This window comes from Mustela nigripes, chromosome 16 (assembly GCF_022355385.1).
Source record: "Mustela nigripes isolate SB6536 chromosome 16, MUSNIG.SB6536, whole genome shotgun sequence".
In the NCBI taxonomy this organism is placed as follows: domain Eukaryota; kingdom Metazoa; phylum Chordata; class Mammalia; order Carnivora; family Mustelidae; genus Mustela; species Mustela nigripes.
Genome location: NC_081572.1, coordinates 2,236,790 through 2,257,367, shown reverse-complemented (window position 1 = coordinate 2,257,367; position 20,578 = coordinate 2,236,790). Strand labels below are relative to the sequence as shown.

The following is a 20,578-nucleotide window of genomic DNA, read 5'->3' as shown; positions in this document are numbered from 1 at the left end:
CCGCCGCTTTTCGGGGAACGAAGACGCTTTCCCTTCCCGAACGGCTTCCGCGGACCGGCCGCGCGCTGAGGGAGCCCGCGGTGCCCGTCCGGGACGCCCCAAGGCCCGCGCGCCGTCCCCGCCCCGCACGCGCGTCCCGGCAGGTGCGCGCCGCTCGCCCCCTTCCCGGGCTCGGGGCGCGGCGGTGGGCGCGGACGGGGAAGCCCCGCCAGCAGGGGGCGCGCGCGTCCGGAGACGCGCTCCCTTCCCAGGGCGCCTGCGCGGATAGCCTGTCGCCCGCCCCGCCCCGCCCCCCTGGCGCGTGCCCGCCTGCGCCTGAGGCCGGGTGGCCGCGGTGGGCCGGGGCGCGTGCGCGGACGCTAGCTGCTGGTGGCGGGGAGGATCGGACGCGCGTGCGCGGAGACTAACGGGGTGGGGGGGCGGTCGGAGAGCGAGGCTGGGCGCGCGTGCGCGGAGGCTGGAGGGGCGACCCCAGGTTGGACGCGCGTGCGCGGAGGTGAGCGGACCGCGGGCAGCGGGGGTTCCAGCGAAGGGCCGGCCGGGGACCGTCTGCGGCGGCCGCTGCGACAGGGGCTGGGCGGTCGGGGCGGCCGTGACTCCGTAAGGGGGCGGGACGGGTCGACGGGCGGGAGTGCCTGGCTGTGGCCGCGGCTGCAGAAGTTGAGCGCGTCCCCCCGGGTCCGCGCGCGGCGGGCCGCGGTGACGACGGGGACCCCGGGGATCCGCGGGGCCCTCCGCGCCCTCGGTGCTGGGCGACGGGCGGCCGTTTGCCCCGCTGTGGGGAGGAAACTGAGGCACGGGGCTGGACTTTGAACCCGCTCGTCTACACCGCCACTCGGGTGCGGGGAGCGGCGGCTCCGGCTCTTCCCTGAAGCGAGGTCACGGGGCCTCTGGGCCGGCGGCACCGCTTGACCTCCTGACCTTCTCCTTTTCCCTGTTTTGTCTGAATTGTCAAGCCCTCCGGAGGACAGTCTTCCCGCGTCCAGGGCCTTCCCCGCGCGGAGTGGAGACAGCGGTAGGGGCGGGTCCTGGCCCTGCCGTGCCCCTGGCCACCCCCTGGCCACCCCCCGCGCCCGGAATTCCGGTGGGGAGGGCCACCAGCCCTGGGCAGGAGCTCCCAAGAGCGGGTTCCCCAGGCGGCCTTGCGGTCACAGGGTGTCCCATGGGGCAGGTGCAGCTGGACCCTGTCGTATAAACACGTGCACATTTAGGCTTGGTCCCCAGCTCCTGAGACGCCGGGAACCTTGGCACTGGTAGTCTTTTCTGTGCTCACAGAATGGCCGCTGGGGCTTCTGGGCAGCCTCAGGTGGGGACCGGTCCGCAGAAGCAGGAGGCAGGAGTCCAGCGTGGAGACTGTCAGCCCACTTCCCCTACCCCCAGCCTCTGGGGAGGACAGAGGGGCTGGTGAGTGACAGTCACCAGTGGTCAGTGATTTAATCAGCTGTGCCTAGATAATGAAACCAAAACCCGTTGGGGTTCGGACAGCCTCTGAGCTGTGAACACGTTTCAGCGCAGGAGGGTGGGCGGCCTGCCCAGCGAGGGCGTGGGGGCTCTGGTCTCACCCCGTCCCCATCCCACGGCCTCCGGCTGCCCCATCCTTTACAATAAACAGGTAACAGGATGCAAAGCTCCTCCCTGAGTGTGCAGAGTTGTTCCAGCCAATCATCGAACTAGAGGCGGATGCAGGGAAGGGGCCGAACCCTTGAATTTATAGCCTGTTACTTGCTCAGAAGTGGGAGTGACAACGGGGGGGCTTGTGCCTGGGGTCTGAAGGGGGCAGTCCTGTGGGGCTGAGGCCTCACCTGTGGGGTCTGCGCCGACGCTGGGATTCATGTCAGAGTTGGAGTGAACCCCTGGGCTGGCGTCGGGAGAGCGGGACCGTTCGTTGGCGTGAGGGAAAACCCCACACGTGTGGGTCGGCAGTGCTGTGAACGAACGCGGTTCACTCGTGCACCCAACCCAGCAGTGGCCCACTGTGGCCACAGTGTCCCAGGGGCCCCGTTTGTGTGTGTGGCGGGTTCAGACTCCCTTGGGCCCTCACGGACGTCCACTGGCGTGTGACTTTTCCCCAGTCCTTGCATGTTTCTGGGGGCACGATGAGCGGCCCCCAGGCCTCTTGTGGAGCTTGCTCCTGTCTGCTCCGGGGCAGGCTACTTCCTAGCCCACGACACTAGGGCAGGCCACCGCTGAGAGACCTTGACCTCACGAGCGGCCAGCTTTGGCTCAGGTCCTCCTGCCAGACCTGTGGCCTGGCGGGACCTTCCGCAGCCTACACGCCAGGCAGTCCAGGATGCTTGCCCGCGAGCACTCCTCCCCTCGGTATCTGACGCCGCTGAGGTCAGAGGTCAGCTCTTGGCTGGGGTGACAGCTCTCCTGGCAACCTCCCCGTTTTCCCTTGGAGAGAAGGGACCCCCCCCAATTAAATCCGTGCACGTTGGTCTTGTTGGTATCTTACTCCTCAGAGGAGCTGAGCCAATAACGTTCATCATAAGATATTTAGAACAGGGGCCCCCGGGTGGCTCAGATGGTGAGGCGTCTGCCTTCGGCTCAGGTCATGATTGCCAGGTCCTGGGATCGAGTCCCGCATCGGGCTCCTTGCTCAGTGGGGAGCCTGCTTCTCCCTCTCTCTCTGCTCCTCCCCCTGCTTGTGCTCTGACCGTCTCTCCTTCTGTCTCTGAATAAATGAGAAAAACTCGTAGGAAATACAGAGAAGCAAAAGGCAGGTTGTAGCGGCCTTAGCTCCTGAGCACCCAGAGAGAGGAGCTGCCGCGCACCTGACCGCAGGGGCAGGGAGGGCCGTCCGGGAGTGTGGCCCTGGGCCGCAGCGCTGGCGACTTCTTACCAGGCTGTAGCCACTGCCCAGTCAGCAGAAGAGGGACCGAGGGAAAGTGGTGGGTGCCCTGAGGGCTCTTCCACTTCTAGCTCATTTGCCAAAACCGAATGACTCAGCCCCAGTCTCTGCAGAAGAGGGGCCGTGTGTCCGCCAGGCGTGCTGTGACTCGTCTGTTTGATTTACGAGCTTACCACATAGGTCTTTGCGTGTCATTAAATCATTTTACACACATTTTAAATGCTTTTCATTTGTAAGCAGTCGCAGTACAGGGCATCCCGAAACTCCCTATTTGGGGCGTTCCTCGGCTGTCCCTTTTCCTTCCCTCGCTGCCTTTCTAAACAGCCAGCAGCTCTTCCCTCCCTGCCCGCCCCTGTTCTCGGCACACCTCACCCCGGGCACTGCCGGGCCAGCCGCCGGCCCGCGTCTGGACACTGCTGGGAGAGCCCCGCGACCCCCACCCCCAGCCCCTCCGCCCCGCCGTCCTTCCTGAGCCCCGCTCCTCTCTCTGCAGGCCTCCAGGACCCAGCCGGCTGCCGCAGGGGCCGGCGACCATGGCCGCGCGGTGGCCTCCCAGCTCCCGCCCCCTGCTGGGGGTCTGCACCTTCGTGTCCCTGGCCACCGCTGTCTTCCTGGGGCACGTCCTACTCCGTGATTTCTTGGTGGTCCCCCAAGAGCAGCGCGGCTTCTCCCGAGTCCCTGAGCAGCTGTATCACACTCAACAGCGGGGAGCCGGTGACCTGGGCCCCCAGCCCACCACAGGGCACCACGGCAGTCCCCGAGCGGCACCCAGCCAGTGCGATGTGCCCCCCAACAGCCGCTTCGACTGCGCCCCTGACAAGCCCATCACCCAGGAGCAGTGTGAGGCCCGGGGCTGCTGCTACCAGCCTGCGAGGCAGTGGCCTCAGGTCCCCCGGATGGGGCAGCCCTGGTGCTTCTTCCCACCCAGCTACCCGAGTTACAAGCTGGGGAACCTGACCAGCACGGAGACAGGCTACACGGCCACCCTGACCCGCACCAGCCCGACCTTCTTCCCCAAGGACATCTTGACCTTGCGGCTGGACCTGCTACTGGAGACAGAGAGCCGGCTTCACTTCACGGTGGGCAGGGCCACACGGGGGCAGAGGAAACATGGGTGGGCAGCCTGTCAAGGTGGAACCGACTGGGTGCTGGTCTGGTGTCCAGATGTGTTGGGTGGCTTCGCTGGGAGCCCAGGAATAAGCACACGGTGCCTACGCTCTGGGAGCTGTGGCCACTGAGACAGCGATCAGAAGGTTCTAGAACGTGCTCTGGAGGGCAGGGCCCAGGGCACAGTGGACTCCCCCCAGTAAGTGCTCTCCCACCTGGGACCTTGAGTCCTATACGACAGGAGTCAGCAAGGGGAGGGGTGGAGAAGGAAGAAAGTGGAACGTTCCAGGCCGTGGGCCGTGGAATCTGGTGATCGTCCACCCCCTGAGGGCAGGACCTGTTGTCTGATTCACTCCCTGCAGATTTCCAGCCCCTGGAACCATCTGGCACATAGCAGGGGCCCAGCGGAAACCCAGGCGCTGAGTATGAGGAGGCCAAGCCAAAAGCGTCTGAGGCACAGAATTTGTAATAACTTTAACGAAGTGATTCCCAGCCGCTAGCATTTAACCGGGTGATTCCTGGGGAGCAGACAGAGCCAGGCTGGCTGCTCTGATCTGACCCTCAGCCACCGTGCGACAGGCATGCTGGGTGGAACGTTGTTGCCAGGTTCAGCCAGTAAAAATGCAGGATGCCAGTAACTTTGAATCCAGAAAACCGAGGAACGGGTTTATGGTTGTTAGCGTATGTCCCATGCAATATTTGAGACATACTGGGAGAAGTGTGTTTGGAATTCAGATTGCCTGGGTGTTGTGTGTCTTCCCCGGAGACCCACGCGGGGTGTTCCCTGGCCTCGGGATGCAAGGACACGGAGGCTCAGCGGACCGTGTCGCCCGCGCGGCCATGCTGCGTGTGGCCACGCTGGGCCGTGCGCGGAGTCCCCACTCCTCTGGAGGGTGAGGGCGGGGTGATGGGGGGAAGGCGTGCCAGTCCACAGAGAGCCTCACGGCGCCAACATCTGACTTCTAGATCAAAGATCCCGCCAACAGGCGCTACGAGGTGCCCTTGGAGACCCCGCGTGTCCACAGCCGGGCCTCGACCACGCTCTACAGCGTGGAGTTACGAGAGGAGCCCTTTGGGGTGGTCGTGCGCCGGAAGCTGGACGGCCGGGTGCTGTGAGTGCTGGTCTCAGTGTCCCAACCCCAGTGGGAGGGTCAGGGCACCATCCTCCACACTCCCTCGGGCCACCTCCCCGCTCCCTCCACCGGGACCCCTCCCTCCCCTCGCTCAGCTCCTCAGCCACCCCTCTGCAGAGGCCCCCCTGATGTCCCCCAGGGAGGGCCCGCTGGGGTGCATCCTACCAGGGACCTTTGGCAATGGCTGTCCCACACAGATCGCCCGCCCCAGTGTCGAAGGTGCCCAGGCTGAGAAACCTCGGTCCGCAGTGAAACGGCACCCCCACTGCGGGCGGCGTCCCCCCACTGCGGGCAGCGTCCCCTTGCTGCTTCCTGTTCATGTGCATGTGATTTAGCTTCCAGTGGCATGTGTCACTCAGGTGCATCAGGCACTCCAACAGCTGAGCAGTAGGTACTGTTACTGCCCCCGCTGTCCGGACAGGGAGACTGAGGCAGGCCCTGAGGGCAGCTCCTGAGCCCCGGCATCCGTGTTATTGGCCACTGTCTGTGTCCCGTCCCCTGGGGCTTCTGTCCGCTGAGGTCTTAGGTTTGTCTGAATCGTGGCTGCTGTCTGCTCGCCAAGGAGCCTTTCCCGTTCCAGACGCTCGCTCCTGGATCTCCGGCTCCTAACGAGGTTCTGACCCACAGTGGACGCCGGCAGGATGGTTAGGGAGGACAAGGGCATCGGTCAGGCATGCCTTCGCCTCCGGGGGACACGTCCCCTCCCCATCACACCCTGGGGGTTGGATGCACCACAGTGTCCTGGAATCCAGTGTGGTGGCCGTGACCTGTGTCTGACGGGTCCCCTGCCAGAGTGCCCCTGTCTGTCCTGATAGTGGATTCTGCAAGCACATTCTCACCCTGGGCCCTTTGCCTGTACAGTCCCACGTAAATGAGTGCCCTGGGTGGACAGGGCTCCTTTTTGTCACTGGACGCAGTTCCATGTTTGGGAGCGAGCTTGGACTTGCCTTAGGAGAACTCACCTCTTGAAATGCGTTTTCTGCTCCTTCTGGGCTGAGCGTTCTGGAGCTGCCCCAGGGCTGACACAGTGGAAGGAGGCAGGGAGTGAGGCCAGGTACGATGTCATAACAGTGCTGAGAAAGTTCTAGAGAGGAGCCGAGCGGTGCGGATGCAGAGGGCAGGGCTGGCTCTGGAGTGAGGGGCTCCAGAAGGCCTCTCTAGGAAGCTGACCTTTGAGCAGAGATCTGAGAGACGTTTTCCGAAGCGTTGAATCAGATTTTGGTCTTGAAAAAGAGAAGCCTTGCCCCGGGGCAGGCGCGATGGGATGTCAACCCATGAAATCAGCATTAATTGGTCTTTCGCGCCCATCTGTGGTTCTTGCCTTGTCCGGACACCGAGCCGCCTCAGGGGGTCCTGCCCCCCCCCCGGGTGGACAGCTCCATGGGCTCTGGGGAAGGACGTGGCCAGCGTCTGGGAGTAGATTTGGTCCTTGCAGAAGGATCTTGAGGCCGCCTCAAGGACTAGAAGGGTTCGGGCAGCCTTTGCCCTTGCTGCTAGCAGGTGGTGAGCACCTGCTAGCAGCAAGGGCTTATGGAGCTGTTCCTTTCTGGATGCCCGCCTGGGGCAACGTGGACAGAGCCAGGTAGTGTGGGGGGAGCTCTCCACCCCTGGGGCAGGTCCCCTGGGTCGCTGGGCCTCCCCTGGCTGCCTCTGTCCCAGGGTCAGTGTGTCACAGCGTGGCCAGGCCACTCCAGCCCTCCTCAGGGGCCAGCAGGGGTCTCTCTGGTCATCTGGCGGCCTAGGATGCCAAGGCTGCTGGGCTCTTCCTGGCAGGCTGAACACGACGGTGGCGCCCCTGTTCTTCGCCGACCAGTTTCTGCAGCTGTCCACCTCCCTGCCGTCCCAGCACATCGTGGGCCTTGCCGAGCATCTCGGCTCCCTGACGCTCAGTACCAGCTGGACCAAGATCACCCTCTGGAACCGGGACATCGCCCCCGCGGTAAAGGGGGCGGCGAGGCGGGGACTGGAGGCACCACGTGGGGGCGGGCGCTAACGAGCTGTGTCCACACGCCCAGCCCAACGTGAACCTGTACGGGTCCCACCCTTTCTACCTGGTGCTGGAGGACGGCGGGTCGGCTCACGGCGTCTTTCTGCTGAACAGCAACGCCATGGGTAAGCAGGCGGGCACCCGGTCCCCGTGTCCCGCAGCCAGCGCTCTCTGAGCCCCCAGGCCGGCGGCCTCCCTCAGTGTGGCTGCACCCCGCCCCCCCTTCAGGGGGTGAGCACGGGGCTGTGGGCACCTGTCCAGACCGGCCAGCGGCAGAGGACGGGGCCGTGTGGAGGGCCTGGGGCATTGTTTGCCTCCCCAAGAAATGAGGCCGGTGGGCCGTGGCTTCTGCCAGCTTCGCCCTTAGGTACCCCAAGGTACACTCTGGGAACCCGGCTCTGAGCAGAGGCCCGGAAAGGGGAGTCCTGGGGTCTGTTCGGCTCCAGGCTCTCAAAGGAGTCAGGCTCAGGGGAACTGTCCCCAGGCCCCAAGCAGGCTGCTCCCACCTTCCCTGGTGGGATGTGACCCCTCTTCAAGGTGCCGTGGAGGCGGGGGGGTGGGGGGAAGGCGGCGCGGGTATTTGTGCCTGAGCCCCAGGGCTGCCTCCCCCAGATGTGGTCCTGCAGCCGAGCCCGGCCCTCAGCTGGAGGTCGACAGGTGGGGTCCTGGACGTGTACATCTTCCTGGGCCCTGAGCCCAAGAGCGTGGTGCAGCAGTACCTGGAAATCGTGGGTAGGCCTGATCCACGGCCCCGCGCCCCCCATCCTGCCTGCCCCTGCCGCCCCCTCGGGTCCCTCCCCCCCACCCCACTGCCTGCCTGCTCACGGAGCCTCCCTCATCCCGCCCGACCGCAGGCTACCCATTCATGCCGCCCTACTGGGGCCTGGGCTTCCACCTCTGCCGCTGGGGCTACTCCTCCACCGCCGTCACCCGCCAGGTGGTAGAGAACATGACCAGGGCCCACTTCCCCCTGGTGAGTGCTGGGAGGGCGTGCTCAGGGGGGCTGGGCCAGGACGCAGGCCCCCGGGCCGGCTGCAGCAGACCCTGTGCTGGCCGCAGGACACCCAGTGGAATGACCTGGACTACATGGACGCCAGGAGGGACTTCACCTTCAACACGGACGGCTTCGCGGACTTCCCGGCCATGGTGCGGGAGCTGCACCAGGGCGGCCGGCGGTACGTGATGATCGTGGTGAGTGGCCCTCCTGTCCCGTGCCGCGTGGGGGCTGCCTCTCCGGAAAGGGGGGCTGGGCGCAGGGCCGGGCTCTTAAGAGCCCCACACTCCTGGGGCCAGTTCTCCCGGCCGAGCGTCCAGCTGCATGGCTGGAGGAGACGGGGAGGGGGCGCTGAGGCCGAGGGGCTGCACGGTGGACACCCCACGGTGGAGGGATCCGGTCTGCCCGGGTCGGAATCGTGCTGACACTGGCCGTTTCCCTCAGTTCAACCCTCGGAGCGCGGCCAGCATCTGTGGCTGCTCAGGGCAGGGAGGGCGGATGGGGACCTTCTTTTATTCTGAAACTGGAAAACCTGTAAAGCAGAGCCCAGACGTGCACGCAAGGGGCCCCGCGGGCCAGTCTCTCCCCAGACGTGTGCATCAGCGCCCCGCCCCCTCCTGCCTCTGTTCTTCCTAAAGATGTATTGGGAGCATTTTCCTGTTTCCCCACTAATTGGTGCCTGGCTTTGGGTGTTCCCTTCTCCTCTGACCCCGCTCAGGACCCTGCCATCAGCAGTTCAAGTCCCCCCGGTAGCTACCGACCCTACGACGAGGGTCTGCGGAGGAAGGTTTTCATCACCAACGAGACCGGGCAGCCTCTGATTGGGAAGGTAGGGTGGGGGCCACTGAGGGCCTGGGGTGAGAAAGCAGGAGGCCCAGCCTGGGGGAGCAGGGGGCTCACTGTTGGGAAGAGGACAGGATTCAAGAAATCACGTTGTCCAGTGAGACAGTGTAGGGCAGGTGGGGGGAGGGTCGCAGCTGGAAGTGCCGGGGGCTGCGGATCGATGCCACCTCGAATCCTTCCATCAGAGGCCCTTGACTCTGTGGGCAGCTGGGCCCAGCCCAGGCATGAGCTCTGCAGACCCTCGGCAGGGGTCTCTGTGTCCTCAGCCCCCGGGGGCTTCCCAGCTCTTCCCACAGGGCGCCTGGCAGAGCCCCCGACTTCCTGTTCCAGAGCGTGCCCGTAACCAAGGGAAGGTGTTCCCCGCTGAGGGGAGGCTTAGGGAGGCCGTCGGGGGTGCAGAGGTCTGTGACTCTGTCCCAGGGCCCTTGTCTGAAAGTGAGGTCTCAGCCGAATGTCCCCCCATGGCCCCTACTGCCACCGCCGCTCACTTCCACAGCCCTCCCACTCCCACGCGGACGAGCAAGGCTGTAGCTCTGGGGGGGCCTGGTCTCCCCGCTGGCCTTTCCTGCAGGTGTGGCCCGGATTCACCGCCTTCCCCGACTTCACCAGCCCCGAGGCCCTGGACTGGTGGCAGGACATGGTGTCCGAGTTCCACGCCCAGGTGCCCTTCGACGGCATGTGGATCGTGAGTGTCCTGAGGGCTGTGGGACTGGCCGCCACCGTCTGCCACCCAGGGCAGGGCGCCCACCGCCAGGGCCTCTTTTGCAGGACATGAACGAGCCGTCCAACTTCGTAAAGGGCTCTGTGGACGGCTGCCCCGACAACGCGCTGGAGAACCCGCCCTACGTGCCAGGTGCGCTCCCCTCCCGCCCCCACGCGCCGCTGTCCTTTCCAAGGAGCCGATGGCGCAGCCACCCCGGGAAGGGGAGGGCAATCCCGGGAGGAAGGTCGGGCTGGGGAGACATCAGCCAGGCAGTGCGGACCGGGGCACCCGCTGCTGGCCGGGGCCCTCCAGAGGGACGGTGTCTCGGGCTCAGGGACAGGAAGGGGAGAGCCCGGAAATGGGTCTAGAGCAGGTGGGCGTGCAGTCGGCGATCTGCAGAGGTCGGCCTCAGCCTCCACCTCTCCCTGTCCTTGGAAGGGGGGAGATACCCCCAGTTCCAAGGGGCCTCCTGGGACGTGGGGGCACCCGCGGGCCAGGCGGAGGCTCCACAGACGGAGACGGCCTGCTTCTCTTCCAGGGGTGGTCGGCGGGACCCTGCGGGCCGCCACCGTCTGTGCCTCCAGCCGCCAGTTCCTCTCCACGCACTACAACCTGCACAACCTGTACGGCCTCACAGAAGCCCTGGCGTCCCACAGGTGAGGGCCGTGCTCACGGCTGCCCCGTGCCCCGGAGGAGGGCCCGGTGGCGAGCACACAGAGACCCAGCGGGAGCCTGGAGGGACACCTGTCCTCCCTGTGACACGCTCACCTTGCCGGGCGGCCCAGCGGCTTGAGCCGGACCCCTGCCCTCCTGGCCTCGGCCCTCTCGGCGGCTCGCTCCCCGCTCTGCCTCCCTCCTGCGCCCCAACCTGAGGCGCGGGGTCACGCGGGGCTCCCGGGCAGCCCTGCTCCACACTGCCCTGTCTCCCTGCTCTGCACAGGGCCCTCGTGAAGGCTCGGGGGACACGGCCCTTTGTGATCTCCCGCTCGACCTTCGCCGGCCACGGCCGATACGCCGGCCACTGGACGGGGGACGTGTGGAGCAGCTGGGAGCAGCTGTCCTACTCCGTGCCGGGTGAGAGCCCCTGTCCGGAGAAGCGCCTCAGAACGGGGCGCCGGGCCCAGCCCAGCCCAGCGAGACGCTGCTGGCGCACGCGGGACAAGAGGCCTGTGGGCCCCTGTGCCCCGAGCCCCGTGCAGGGCCTCACCCGTGCGGGTGGGCTTCCCTGGGGTGCTGTGCCGCTGTGGCAGGCCGCGATGCGGTTTCCAAGCGTCCCCATCACTGACTCGCGCCGGCCGCTGCCAGCGAAGCAGTCAGATTCCGTCCTCAAGATGTCCCTTCTGGCGACCTGAGCCCAGCCTGTGGGTGCCATCCACCCCACCGGCGGAGCAGAGTTTGACTTTCGTTCCCAACAGCTCTGATGCTGCAGACACGTGCTGGGCAGGGAGAAGGGGCCAGGGCCCTCCCTGGGTCAGCTCCTGGCACTGCTGGGCCTCCCACAACCCCCCAGCCTGGGAGCGCTCTGGTGGGGGCCGGCCTGCGGCGGTGCGGGGTGCGTCTGCAGACCTTCGGGCCATGGGGAAGCCCTGCGAGGCGAGCTCTTGGAGGAGGAGCCATTCCTCCTTCCAGAAGCTGCCGTCCGGCTCTGTCCACAAATGCCCCCGGCTCCGATGTCACCCTGGGGCCGGCATAGCTCGCCAGGGCCCAGGACCCGCAGGCCAGTCTCTGAAGCCCTTTGGAGTGGGTTCCAGGCCCTGTGCCCACCCCTGGTTCTCGGGCTGTAGCGTTCGTGGGCACTGATCATTCCGTGGCAGAGGTCACATTGGTCCTGGGACCTGTTGCAAGCCAGGCCCCAGGCTGGGTCAGGTCTGCCCTTCGGCTGCCGGTCCCCGAGGAGACCCTGAGGAGAGGGAGGGCCCAGAGCAGCCCCGTCCTGCCGACAGTGGCGGGTCACCCCTGCTGATAGGACCTGCAGCCACCTGACCCTTCAGCAGCTCGGGGGCTCGCTGACCTCCCGGCCGCACGCACCAGCTCACACTGGCTGCTGATGGCCCAGAAACGTGGGCTCCCCCAGCCCTGGAGGCTCGTGGTCCAACTCACGGCATCGGAGCGGAGAGCCCTTCTTCGTGTCCTCCAGCTCCTGGGAGTGGCCAGCAGCCCTCGGTGTCCTTCATGGGGGGCTGTCCCTCCAGCTCTGCCTCCGTTCTCGCTCGGCCATCTGCCCCGTATGTGTCGTCACGGTCCAGGCTTCCTCTCACGCGGTCACCAGGTGTACTGGGTCAGGACCTCCGGTGACCTCGACTGAGTGGTCGCCGCCAAGAGCCCCTTTCCAAATAAGGTCACCTCACAAGCACAGAGGGTTAGGACTCGAGCACCCCTTTTGTGGGGACACACTTCCACCCTAATGGGCTGCTCTGCCCACCCCGGATGTCAGCAGGAGGTCTGCGAGGGACCCCCTTCTGCTGACCACGAGTGGAAGACGCCAGGGCCAGCGCCGTACTGAACGGTGGGGCGGGGGCAGGGGGGTAAGCCCCAGTCTGGCTCTGCCCCCCCAGAAATCCTGCTGTTCAATCTGCTGGGGGTGCCGCTGGTGGGCGCTGACGTCTGTGGCTTCCTGGGCAACACCTCGGAGGAGCTGTGTGTGCGCTGGACCCAGCTGGGCGCCTTCTACCCGTTCATGCGGAACCATAACGACCTCAACAGCCTGGTAGGGGCCGGGCGGGCCGGGCGGGGGTCTGCCCTGGGGGTCCCACTGCGGACGTAGCGGGCTGGCGTCCATGCCAGCAGGCTGGGTCTTCCGTGGGAGAGGCGGGGACCTCGCAGCCTAAGAGCCAGACGCCCCCTCCCCTCCTCTCCCCCGCTGCAGCCTCAGGAGCCCTACAGGTTCAGCGAGACGGCGCAGGAAGCCATGCGGAAGGCCCTCGGCCTGCGCTACGCACTCCTGCCCTACCTGTACTTGCTCTTCCACCGGGCCCACGTCCTGGGCGAGACTGTGGCTCGGCCCCTCTTCCTAGAGTGAGTACCCGGGGTCGGGAAGGGAGGGCCCACAGGCTGACCACCGGCCTAATGGCCAGCAGGACCCCCATCCTGCTGGACAGGGGTGTCCCCAGACCAAGGGAGGAGGGAGGAATCCCAGGCCCTTCCTACTGGGGGCCCTTTGCACCCCCACTTCCCACCTGTGAGATTGCAGCTCAGGGCTGGGGACGGCGCAGGTTCCTGAAAACCCAGGGTGAGGGACACCCAAGTGCAGACCAGGCCAACCGGACAGTAAAGCAAGTTGTCAAGCCGTCCCGGGGTTGGCTTACAGGGGAAAGGACCTTGGAAAAAGCCCAGCTGATGTCCCCAAGTAGGACTCAGATGCGTCAAAGATGCCCGTAAGAAAATACCGTGCCCGGCCCGTGGGTCAGAGCAGTCCCATGTGGTACAGATCTGTTAGCTCTTTGCAAAAATCCATTTTCCTCTCACGCGGTGCAAACGCAAGTTGCAGGTGGGTTACACCCTTAGACATCGAAACTGAAGCTCTAGGAAGTTCCACAGGACACAGAAGCGAACGTCCCCCACTGGCTGGAGGAGGGGGTTGAATTTAGGAAGAAAAGTTATACTTCTCTGAACAGAAACTGAGACCATTATGACTTCCCTCATCGCGGAATCGCGAAGGCACACACACTGGGGTCATCAGTGTCCCAAACTGACAGGGACAACGCAGACTGGTTGAAGGGACCAGGACGAGCCAGCAGCAGACCAGTGGCCGGGAAGTTTGTCACACGGGGGCCACGGACGGTGCCCTGCCCCGAGTGTGTGGCCGGGGAGAGGGCCTGTTTGCCTCCCGCGCCGAGCTCCGGGGGCTGGGACCAGCCTCGCCCCGTCCCGCCTGGAGTCTTCTGGCTCCTTGTGATTCCCTGAGGGCCTCCTGAACATGCTGAGGTCACCAGGCCCATGCGCCCGCCTCTTGTGTTTGAAGGTTCCCCGAGGACCCGCACACATGGACCGTGGACCGCCAGCTCCTGTGGGGGGCGGCTCTGCTCATCACGCCCGTGCTTGAGGCCGGGAAGGTCCAAGTGACAGGCTACTTCCCCCCGGGCACATGGTACGACCTGCAGATGGTGAGTCCCAGAGACCAAAGGTGTCCCTCCTCCGGGGCCTGGGGGGTGGGCCAGAAGGCGGAAGGGAGCCCGCGTGTGGGGACCCGGCGGCCTGAGGGCCTCCGCCTGCGTTTTCACACCCAGGCTTCGCAGTGACCCATTTTCTAGATGAGAAGACTGAGGCCCGAGAGGCCCTGGTCTCCAGTTCTCCCACTCCAGAGTCCTGCGCCCGCGCCAAGCCTGCGTCAGGCTCCTCGTGACGGCCCCGGGGCTCCGGCACTGTCCTGACTCTTGACACGCCGTCTCCCTCCAGGTGCCGGGAGAGGCCTTCGGCAGCTCCCCACGTCCTCCTTGGGCTCCCCTCATGTCCGCCATCCACAGCAAGGGGCAGTGGGTGACGCTCCCAGCCCCACTGGACACCATCAACGTGCATCTGCGGGCTGGGCACATCATCCCCCTGCAGGTACCCGGGCCGGGCCCCCGAGCCTGTCCGCCCAGCTCTGGGGCTGCCAGACCCCATGCTGTCCCTTCAGGAGAGGGTCCGTCCCCAAACCTCAGGCAGAGAGGACAGCGACTAAGGGTTGAAGACGAGCTGACGTGCTGTGCCGGCGGGGGGCGGGGAGTCCTGCCTCGTGTCCCCTCCTTGGGAAGCAGCGTGCAAGCCTCCGTGGGCTGCTCGTGTCCTCGAGGGTGTCTGCGCTGGCCAGAGGGGTCAGGACAGGCGCCCCAGCCCCTCGGGTGTAGGCTGTCCTGTGGGTCCTGCCTCCCTCCAGCACCGACTTGTCCCAGCCCAGCGTCCTTCCCGTCCTGCTCCGGAGGCCTCTGCCAGGCTTGAGATGGTGACACGCGCCCCTGCTCTTCCAGGGCCCTGGCCTCACAACCACAGAGTCCCGGAAGCAGCCCATGGCCCTGCTCGCCGCCCTGACCGTGAACGGGGAGGCCCGAGGGGAGCTGTTCTGGGATGACGGGGAGAGCCTGGGGGTGCTGGAGCGCGGGGACTACACGGAGGTCACCTTCCTGGCTAGGAATGTGAGTCCCAGCACCTGCTGGGGCTGGTGGGCGCCGTGGGGACCCCTTGTCCCTGGGTCCGCCTCGTGAAGGGAGCAGGGCCTGTGGGCCAGCCGCCCTGAGCCGGTCCTCACGCACCTGCTGGTGTCCTGAGGGTTTGCCCAAAGCCCCCCACCCCCCGCCGACCCCCGCTGGTGGGGCTTCTTGGGCCATCGCTGACACCTCGCTTCTGTGTCCCCGTTCCGCCAGAACACCATCGTGAGCGAGCTGGTGCGCGTGACTGGCGAGGGGGCCGGCCTGCCGCTGAGGAGGGTGACCGTCCTGGGGGTGGCCGTGGCCCCCAGCCAGGTCCTCTCCAACGGCGTCCCTGTCTCCAACTTCAACTACAGCCCCGATACCAAGGCAAGAGGGCCCACAGCTGGGGTCCGAGGGCTTGTCCCCCAGGACGGTCGGGGGGCAGGAGGTGCCAGGGACCCCCAGGACCTGGTGCCCTCCGAGCCGGGCCTTCCAAGGGCGAGGGAAGGAGGGTAAGCACAGGCCCTGCGCGCCCCGGATCTCTGCTCCGCTGGTGCCTACACAGACGGCGGCGTGTGGGCCATGTTTAAATGCCAGCCCGCTTCAGGCTGGGGCGGCCAACACAGAGGACACCGTCCTCCGAACTCAGCTGGGGAGGCCCAGAGCCAGAAGCCCCCGGGGCTGGGGCCGTCCCCAAGCACACCGCTCACTCCAGCCCGGGGCGGAGCTCGGGACCTCCCCTCTGAGGGCACCTGCCTGGTGGTCAGTTTTTACTTTTTTTTAAATTTTTATCTTTAAAAGATTTTATTTATTTGAGAGAGAAAGAGGGAAAGAGCACAAGCAGGAGGAGAAGTAGAGAGAGAGGAGGAAGCAGGCTTCCCGCTGAGCAGGGAACCTGATGCGGGACTCAATCCGGGGCCCTTGGATCATGATCTGAGCCCCCCAGGCGCCCCGGTCAATTTTTATTTCTTGTTTTTCCCCAGACCCTGGACATCCCCGTGTCCCTGCTGATGGGACGGCAGTTTGTCATCAGCTGGTCGTGACCTGGGCCGGTGGTGTGCCGATCCTGTGTACGGGAGGAGACCGGTTTCACAGAGGCCCCGGCGCCTGTGACCTCCTGGTTAGGACGTGTGGGTGGGCCTTGGGGTCAGACACGCCTGCCCCACGTCTCATGGCGCCGCCCTCCCTCAAGAACCCCGGTCTGCCTGTGTGTCTACCTCTTGGGACCAGGGGCTCTGGGCCAGCAACACGCCGGACGGTTCTCCGCACAGATCCCATGGGCCGTGGCCCCAGGGTTGCCTCGTGTGTGCAGCGCTGTTCTGGAAGGCTTACCTCTCCGTAGCTTGTCACTGGAATGAGAATGATGTCGCCTGCCCCCAGCTCCCCACCTGCCCCCAGCTCCCCGCCCGAGACAGCATAGGTGCGCTCCAGATGAGGATGTTGTGCCTGCACCCCGAGGTCACGCCGCGGGCGGCTGTGCTGCTCTGGCCCGGTAAAAGGACAGGGCTGGACAGCCACCGCAGCCTGCTCTCTGGGCAATGCCCCCCGGCAGCAGGGGGAGCTGTCCCCTGCCCCCCGTCCAATGAGAGCGGGCCGGGGGATCTCCGGAGGGTTCACAGGACCCAGGGAAACCCTTGATCTTAAGTGCAATTATTACTAATAAAGGGGTCATTGCAATCAAGCTTCTGCTGGTCCTTCTGGGATTCGGCGCAGAAAGGATGTGTCTCAGGGCCAGGACATGGAGGCAGCCCCTCCGTCCCAGCCTGCCCCTCGATGCTCTGGGGGGTGGGGGCAGCTGCACGCATGCCACACCCCAGGCTCTCAAAGCAGCAGAGCCCTGTGCCACCTTCCCGGCACCACTCGGGCCTGGAGAATGTCCCACTGGGCGTGGAGTCCGAGGCAGGGTGGGTGGGAGGTGGGCCCCTACACCTCACCCCAGGCAACTAGTCTGCAGTGTGTTTTCCAGAGGTTTATGGAAAGGGGAGCTTCCCGCACGCTGTCCCGCTGAGATCACTCGGCCGGATTCCTCCGACACTCGCCTACGCTGTACGTCCCTGCTCGCCTCCGAGCGGGGATGCCACCGTGGGCCTCGGGGCTGGCTGCGATCCGGGGCCGGTGTGAATAAAGCTGCACTGAGTGGTTTCCCGGGTCCTCACTTCTCTTGAGCACAGGCCAGGGTGGCACGGTCAGGTCATATGGGGGCGGGTGTGACTCACGTTCTAGAAGCTGCCAAACTGCTCTCCAATGTGCTGGTGCTGGTCCGCATTCCCGCCAGCAGCCAGAGTGCCCGCTGCCCCGCATCCTCGCCGACTTGGGACTAGTCCGCTGGCCTTCGGCATCCTGGCGAGAATGGGGCTCGCGGTTCCAAACACGTGTCCCTGCACACAAGCCATGCCAAGCACCTTTTTGCAGACTTTGGCTATCTGTCACCCATGAATTTCTCTGGGGAAGTGTCTCTTCAAATCTTTGGCCTTTTTTTAACGTGGAGTGGCAGCCTTGTTAGTGACTTACACTACACATCTATCATAGATATTGTAGTCTTTCCATTGCTACTGTAACAAATGACTACAAGCTCAGTGGCTACAAACAGCAGAATCACCTCGTTGTGGCGCTGGTGGCAGGGAGGGCAGCCAAGGTCTCCCTCCAGGCTGCTTCCTCCCCGCAGGCTCTGGGCCCGAATCCGGTTCCTCGCCGGTGCAGGCTGCTGGCAGACGTCGGCCGCACGGGTTTGGAGGTCTGGGCTCGGGCTCCCGCCCGCTGCGAACCATGTCTAGAGGCTGCGGCTCGCCTTGGCCGTGGAGCTTCCAAGCCCAGTGACGGTGGGTGGGGCGCGTCAGACCCCTCTGGCCGACCAAAGTCTAGAATATGATTGGGTTTCCAGAGCTCAAGTGGTTGGTCTGGGTCCACTTGGGTATTTCAGCACGATCTCATCTCAAAATCTTTGATCACATCTGTCTGCAACGTCCCTCGTGCCATCCAATGTGACACAGTCCCAGGCTCCAGGGAGGAGGACCTGGGATCTGCGAGGGACCACGGCCCCTCCCGAGTAACAGCCCCGCATGCGGGCTCCGGCTGAAGGCCCCTGTCAGGTTTGCGCTTCAGAATTTGGTCTCCCAGGCCATGGTGCAGCTTCTTGCTTTCCCAATGGTGCCCAATGAAGAGTAGAGGGTTTTTCATTTTAAAGAGTCCGATCTATAATTATTTCTTCCGTCCTATTAAAGAAATCTTTGCCAAACTCAAGGTCCCTAAAAGGACTTTTCTCCCACTGTCTTCCAGAAGTTTTGTAATTTTAGGCCTTATATCTCAAGCTACTGTTTCTACATGGTGTGAAGTAACAACTGAGGATTTTTTTTCTCTGCATGTGGTTACCCCAGTGTTCTGGTCCCTTCGGTTAAAAGCATAATCCTTCCCCATGGCATTGCCTCCGCACGTTTGTTGAAAACCCTCTCACTATAAATCTGTGGTCTCTTTCTGGACTCTGTATCACGGTCGAGGCCCCGTGGCATCCCGGTTCCGCTGTCACTCTGTAGTAGTTTTTGCTGTAAGGCAGTCGAAGCCGTCCAGTTCGTTCAATTTCACAAAATTGTTCTCACTACACTAGATCCTTTGTATTTCCATATAAATTTTAGAATCGGGCGCCTCGGTGGCTCAGTGGGTGAAAGCCTCTGCCTTCAGCTCAGGCCATGTTCTCCGGGTCCTGGGATCGAGCCCCGCATCGGGCTCTCTGCTCAGCGGGGAGCCTGCTTTCTCCTCTCTCTCTCTGCCTGCCTCTGCCTACTTGTGATTTCTGTCAAATAAATAAATTTTTTTTAAAAATAAAAAAAGTAAATTTTAGAATCAGCTTCTCAATTTTTGCCCAAGTCTCAGTTTTGTGACTGGGGCTGAGCGGACCCTGCAGGACAGCATGGGGAGAGCCGACAGCTGACAAGGCCGACTCCTCCGCAGGACGGCCCCTCTCTCGCTCACGGACACTTCCCACCGCGATGTGCCGTGGCTTTCGGTGCACAGAGCTTACGTATCTCCCGTCTGACGGAGCCCCCGGGTTTCATTCTCCGAGTGTGCCCTGTTGACATGCAGGCGTACAAGTGAGCTCTGAATACTGACCTTGTATATGGCTGCGTTTCCTAAACTCAGTTACTGGCTCTTTGCTGCAGGTTCCATAGGATCTTCTACGTGGAGGATCGCATCACCTGTGCATAAGGACCTTTCCCTTTCCAACTGGATGCCTCTTGTCCCCTTTGGCTGCCTTACCGCGCCAGCCAGCGCCACGGTCTGATGCCGAACGTGCGAGATGAGGACACCGTGCCTCTCTCCTACACGGTTCCTGACAGCCACTCCTCGCTGTGGGCCCATCCATCCCTCCGTGCAGCTCAATCGGCCGCTGCCAGTGTCTGACGCTCCGCTCGAGGTGCAGGGGCGCGGAGGACTGTCACGCTGTCTCTGATGACCTACCTCTTCACTTACGCCCCTGGGAACACTCAGGCAGCAAAGCCTCGGTCCATGCTGCGCTTGCGGCTCCAGGCTCCGTCGGGCGGCGGGCTACCGAGGCCAGTGCTCCCGTGGCGTCACTCTTCGCTTATCTGCGCTGACTTCCCGTGACCGTGTGCAGCGGTGTCGTCTTACAGCCCAACATAACGATCTGTGAACAACGGACTTCACTCTGCTCACGCCCGTGTAAGCATCATTCAGGGGAGGATGCGGCCGGCTCCACGCCCGACCTGTGACTGACCACGCTCACACACAACTCACCGCCTTTCAAACGCGCTACCCAATGCTGCGACGCTCAGAGCAGCACGACCATGACCGCGGTCCACGCGATGTCTTCCTCCCGCCCTCCTGCCTCCCCGAAACACCGCCCCAGAGCACGCGCTCCCCGGCCGCCCTCCCCAGCCTCTGGAAAACACCCCCCGCTTGCTAGCTGTCTAAGTCACCTGCCTGGGACATTTCACAGACGCAGCATCACACAGCACGTGGCCTCTGGTGCCTGGCGGGCTCCCCGAGCAGGCGCTGCAGCAGCCCGAGCGGCGGCAATGCCAGCAGCAAGCTCCTCCGCGGGCACTTCCCACACCTCCCAGGGGATGGATATTGGGGTTATTTCCGCTTTCTAGCTATTAACCGCTAAAAATAGCTACTGAATACTTGAATATTCAACACGGAATGCTGAATGGCCTGAACATCTGTCTAGCGGGGCCCACCAGCCCTCTTGCTTCCCTCAATGCTCAGTTGCCAAGGGACGCAGCTAAACCGTCTGGGCTGCTGCCAGCTGCCTTCCCAACAACCCCCACCTGCTCATACTGATGCAAATATCAGCGCTCGCCCACAAAGCCCCCGGCGCCAAACACTCACTCCCCTTCCCAGTGCCGCAGCACACTGTGGGGAACCCACTTGTGCAGTCTACATTCCAGACTACTGCCCGAGGCAAAATTACTCAATTTTAATTGCTCCCACTGCTCAGAGCCAGGCTGCTTTCCAGAAAGTCTGTACCTATCGACACCACCAACATAAAGAGTTCCCACGCCCCTGCAACACTTAGGGTGGTTATGGAACCTCTGATAGCCATGGATCACATCTCAGTCACCTGCAAGGGTGAGCAGCTTTTGTGCTTTTTCTAACTGCTCTCTTTCCTGGACAGCATTTGAGTTAAGCTCCCCAAGTGTCTCACCTTGCGGTTGGGTTGGTTTCCTGCCCTCTCCTCCCCGTGCGCACCCGTTCCTCCTCCACCCTAACCGGCGGTGCTTCTGAAGCCGGAACAGCTCAAGGCTGGTGACCAGCTCAAGGCTGGTGACCAGTCCTTCCAGGGATTCACCCAGGGCTCCCATCCTGTCTCTTGGCACCTGGTGCACAAACCCAAGCCT

At 64.0% G+C, this 20,578-nt stretch overlaps 1 protein-coding gene across 6 annotated transcripts; it reads left to right on the top strand.

Annotated features, from left to right (window-relative positions):
* The first annotated feature begins 393 nt into the window (after positions 1–393).
* Positions 394–16,404, top strand: GAA (alpha glucosidase). 6 transcript variants are annotated; one of them, XM_059379818.1, is made up of 22 exons: positions 407–496; positions 957–1,015; positions 1,276–1,404; positions 3,345–3,930; positions 4,925–5,070; positions 6,865–7,030; positions 7,107–7,203; positions 7,691–7,810; positions 7,933–8,051; positions 8,138–8,269; positions 8,791–8,901; positions 9,487–9,600; positions 9,684–9,768; positions 10,157–10,274; positions 10,559–10,692; positions 12,174–12,325; positions 12,485–12,633; positions 13,580–13,721; positions 14,014–14,163; positions 14,565–14,729; positions 14,958–15,110; positions 15,707–16,404. In XM_059379818.1, exons 3-22 carry the CDS (start codon positions 1,277–1,279, stop codon positions 15,764–15,766), a joined length of 3,027 nt encoding a protein of 1,008 aa, XP_059235801.1. In that variant the 5' UTR covers positions 407–496; positions 957–1,015; position 1,276; the 3' UTR covers positions 15,767–16,404. The 6 variants fall into 6 exon arrangements, 5 of the variants coding, with proteins under 5 accessions (XP_059235802.1, XP_059235801.1, XP_059235803.1 ...); XM_059379817.1 differs by lacking the exon at positions 407–496 and adding an exon at positions 512–600; XR_009400363.1 differs by lacking the exon at positions 407–496 and having other exon boundaries at positions 672–1,015; positions 15,707–15,843; positions 15,954–16,404.
* Positions 16,405–20,578: the final 4,174 nt, after the last annotated feature.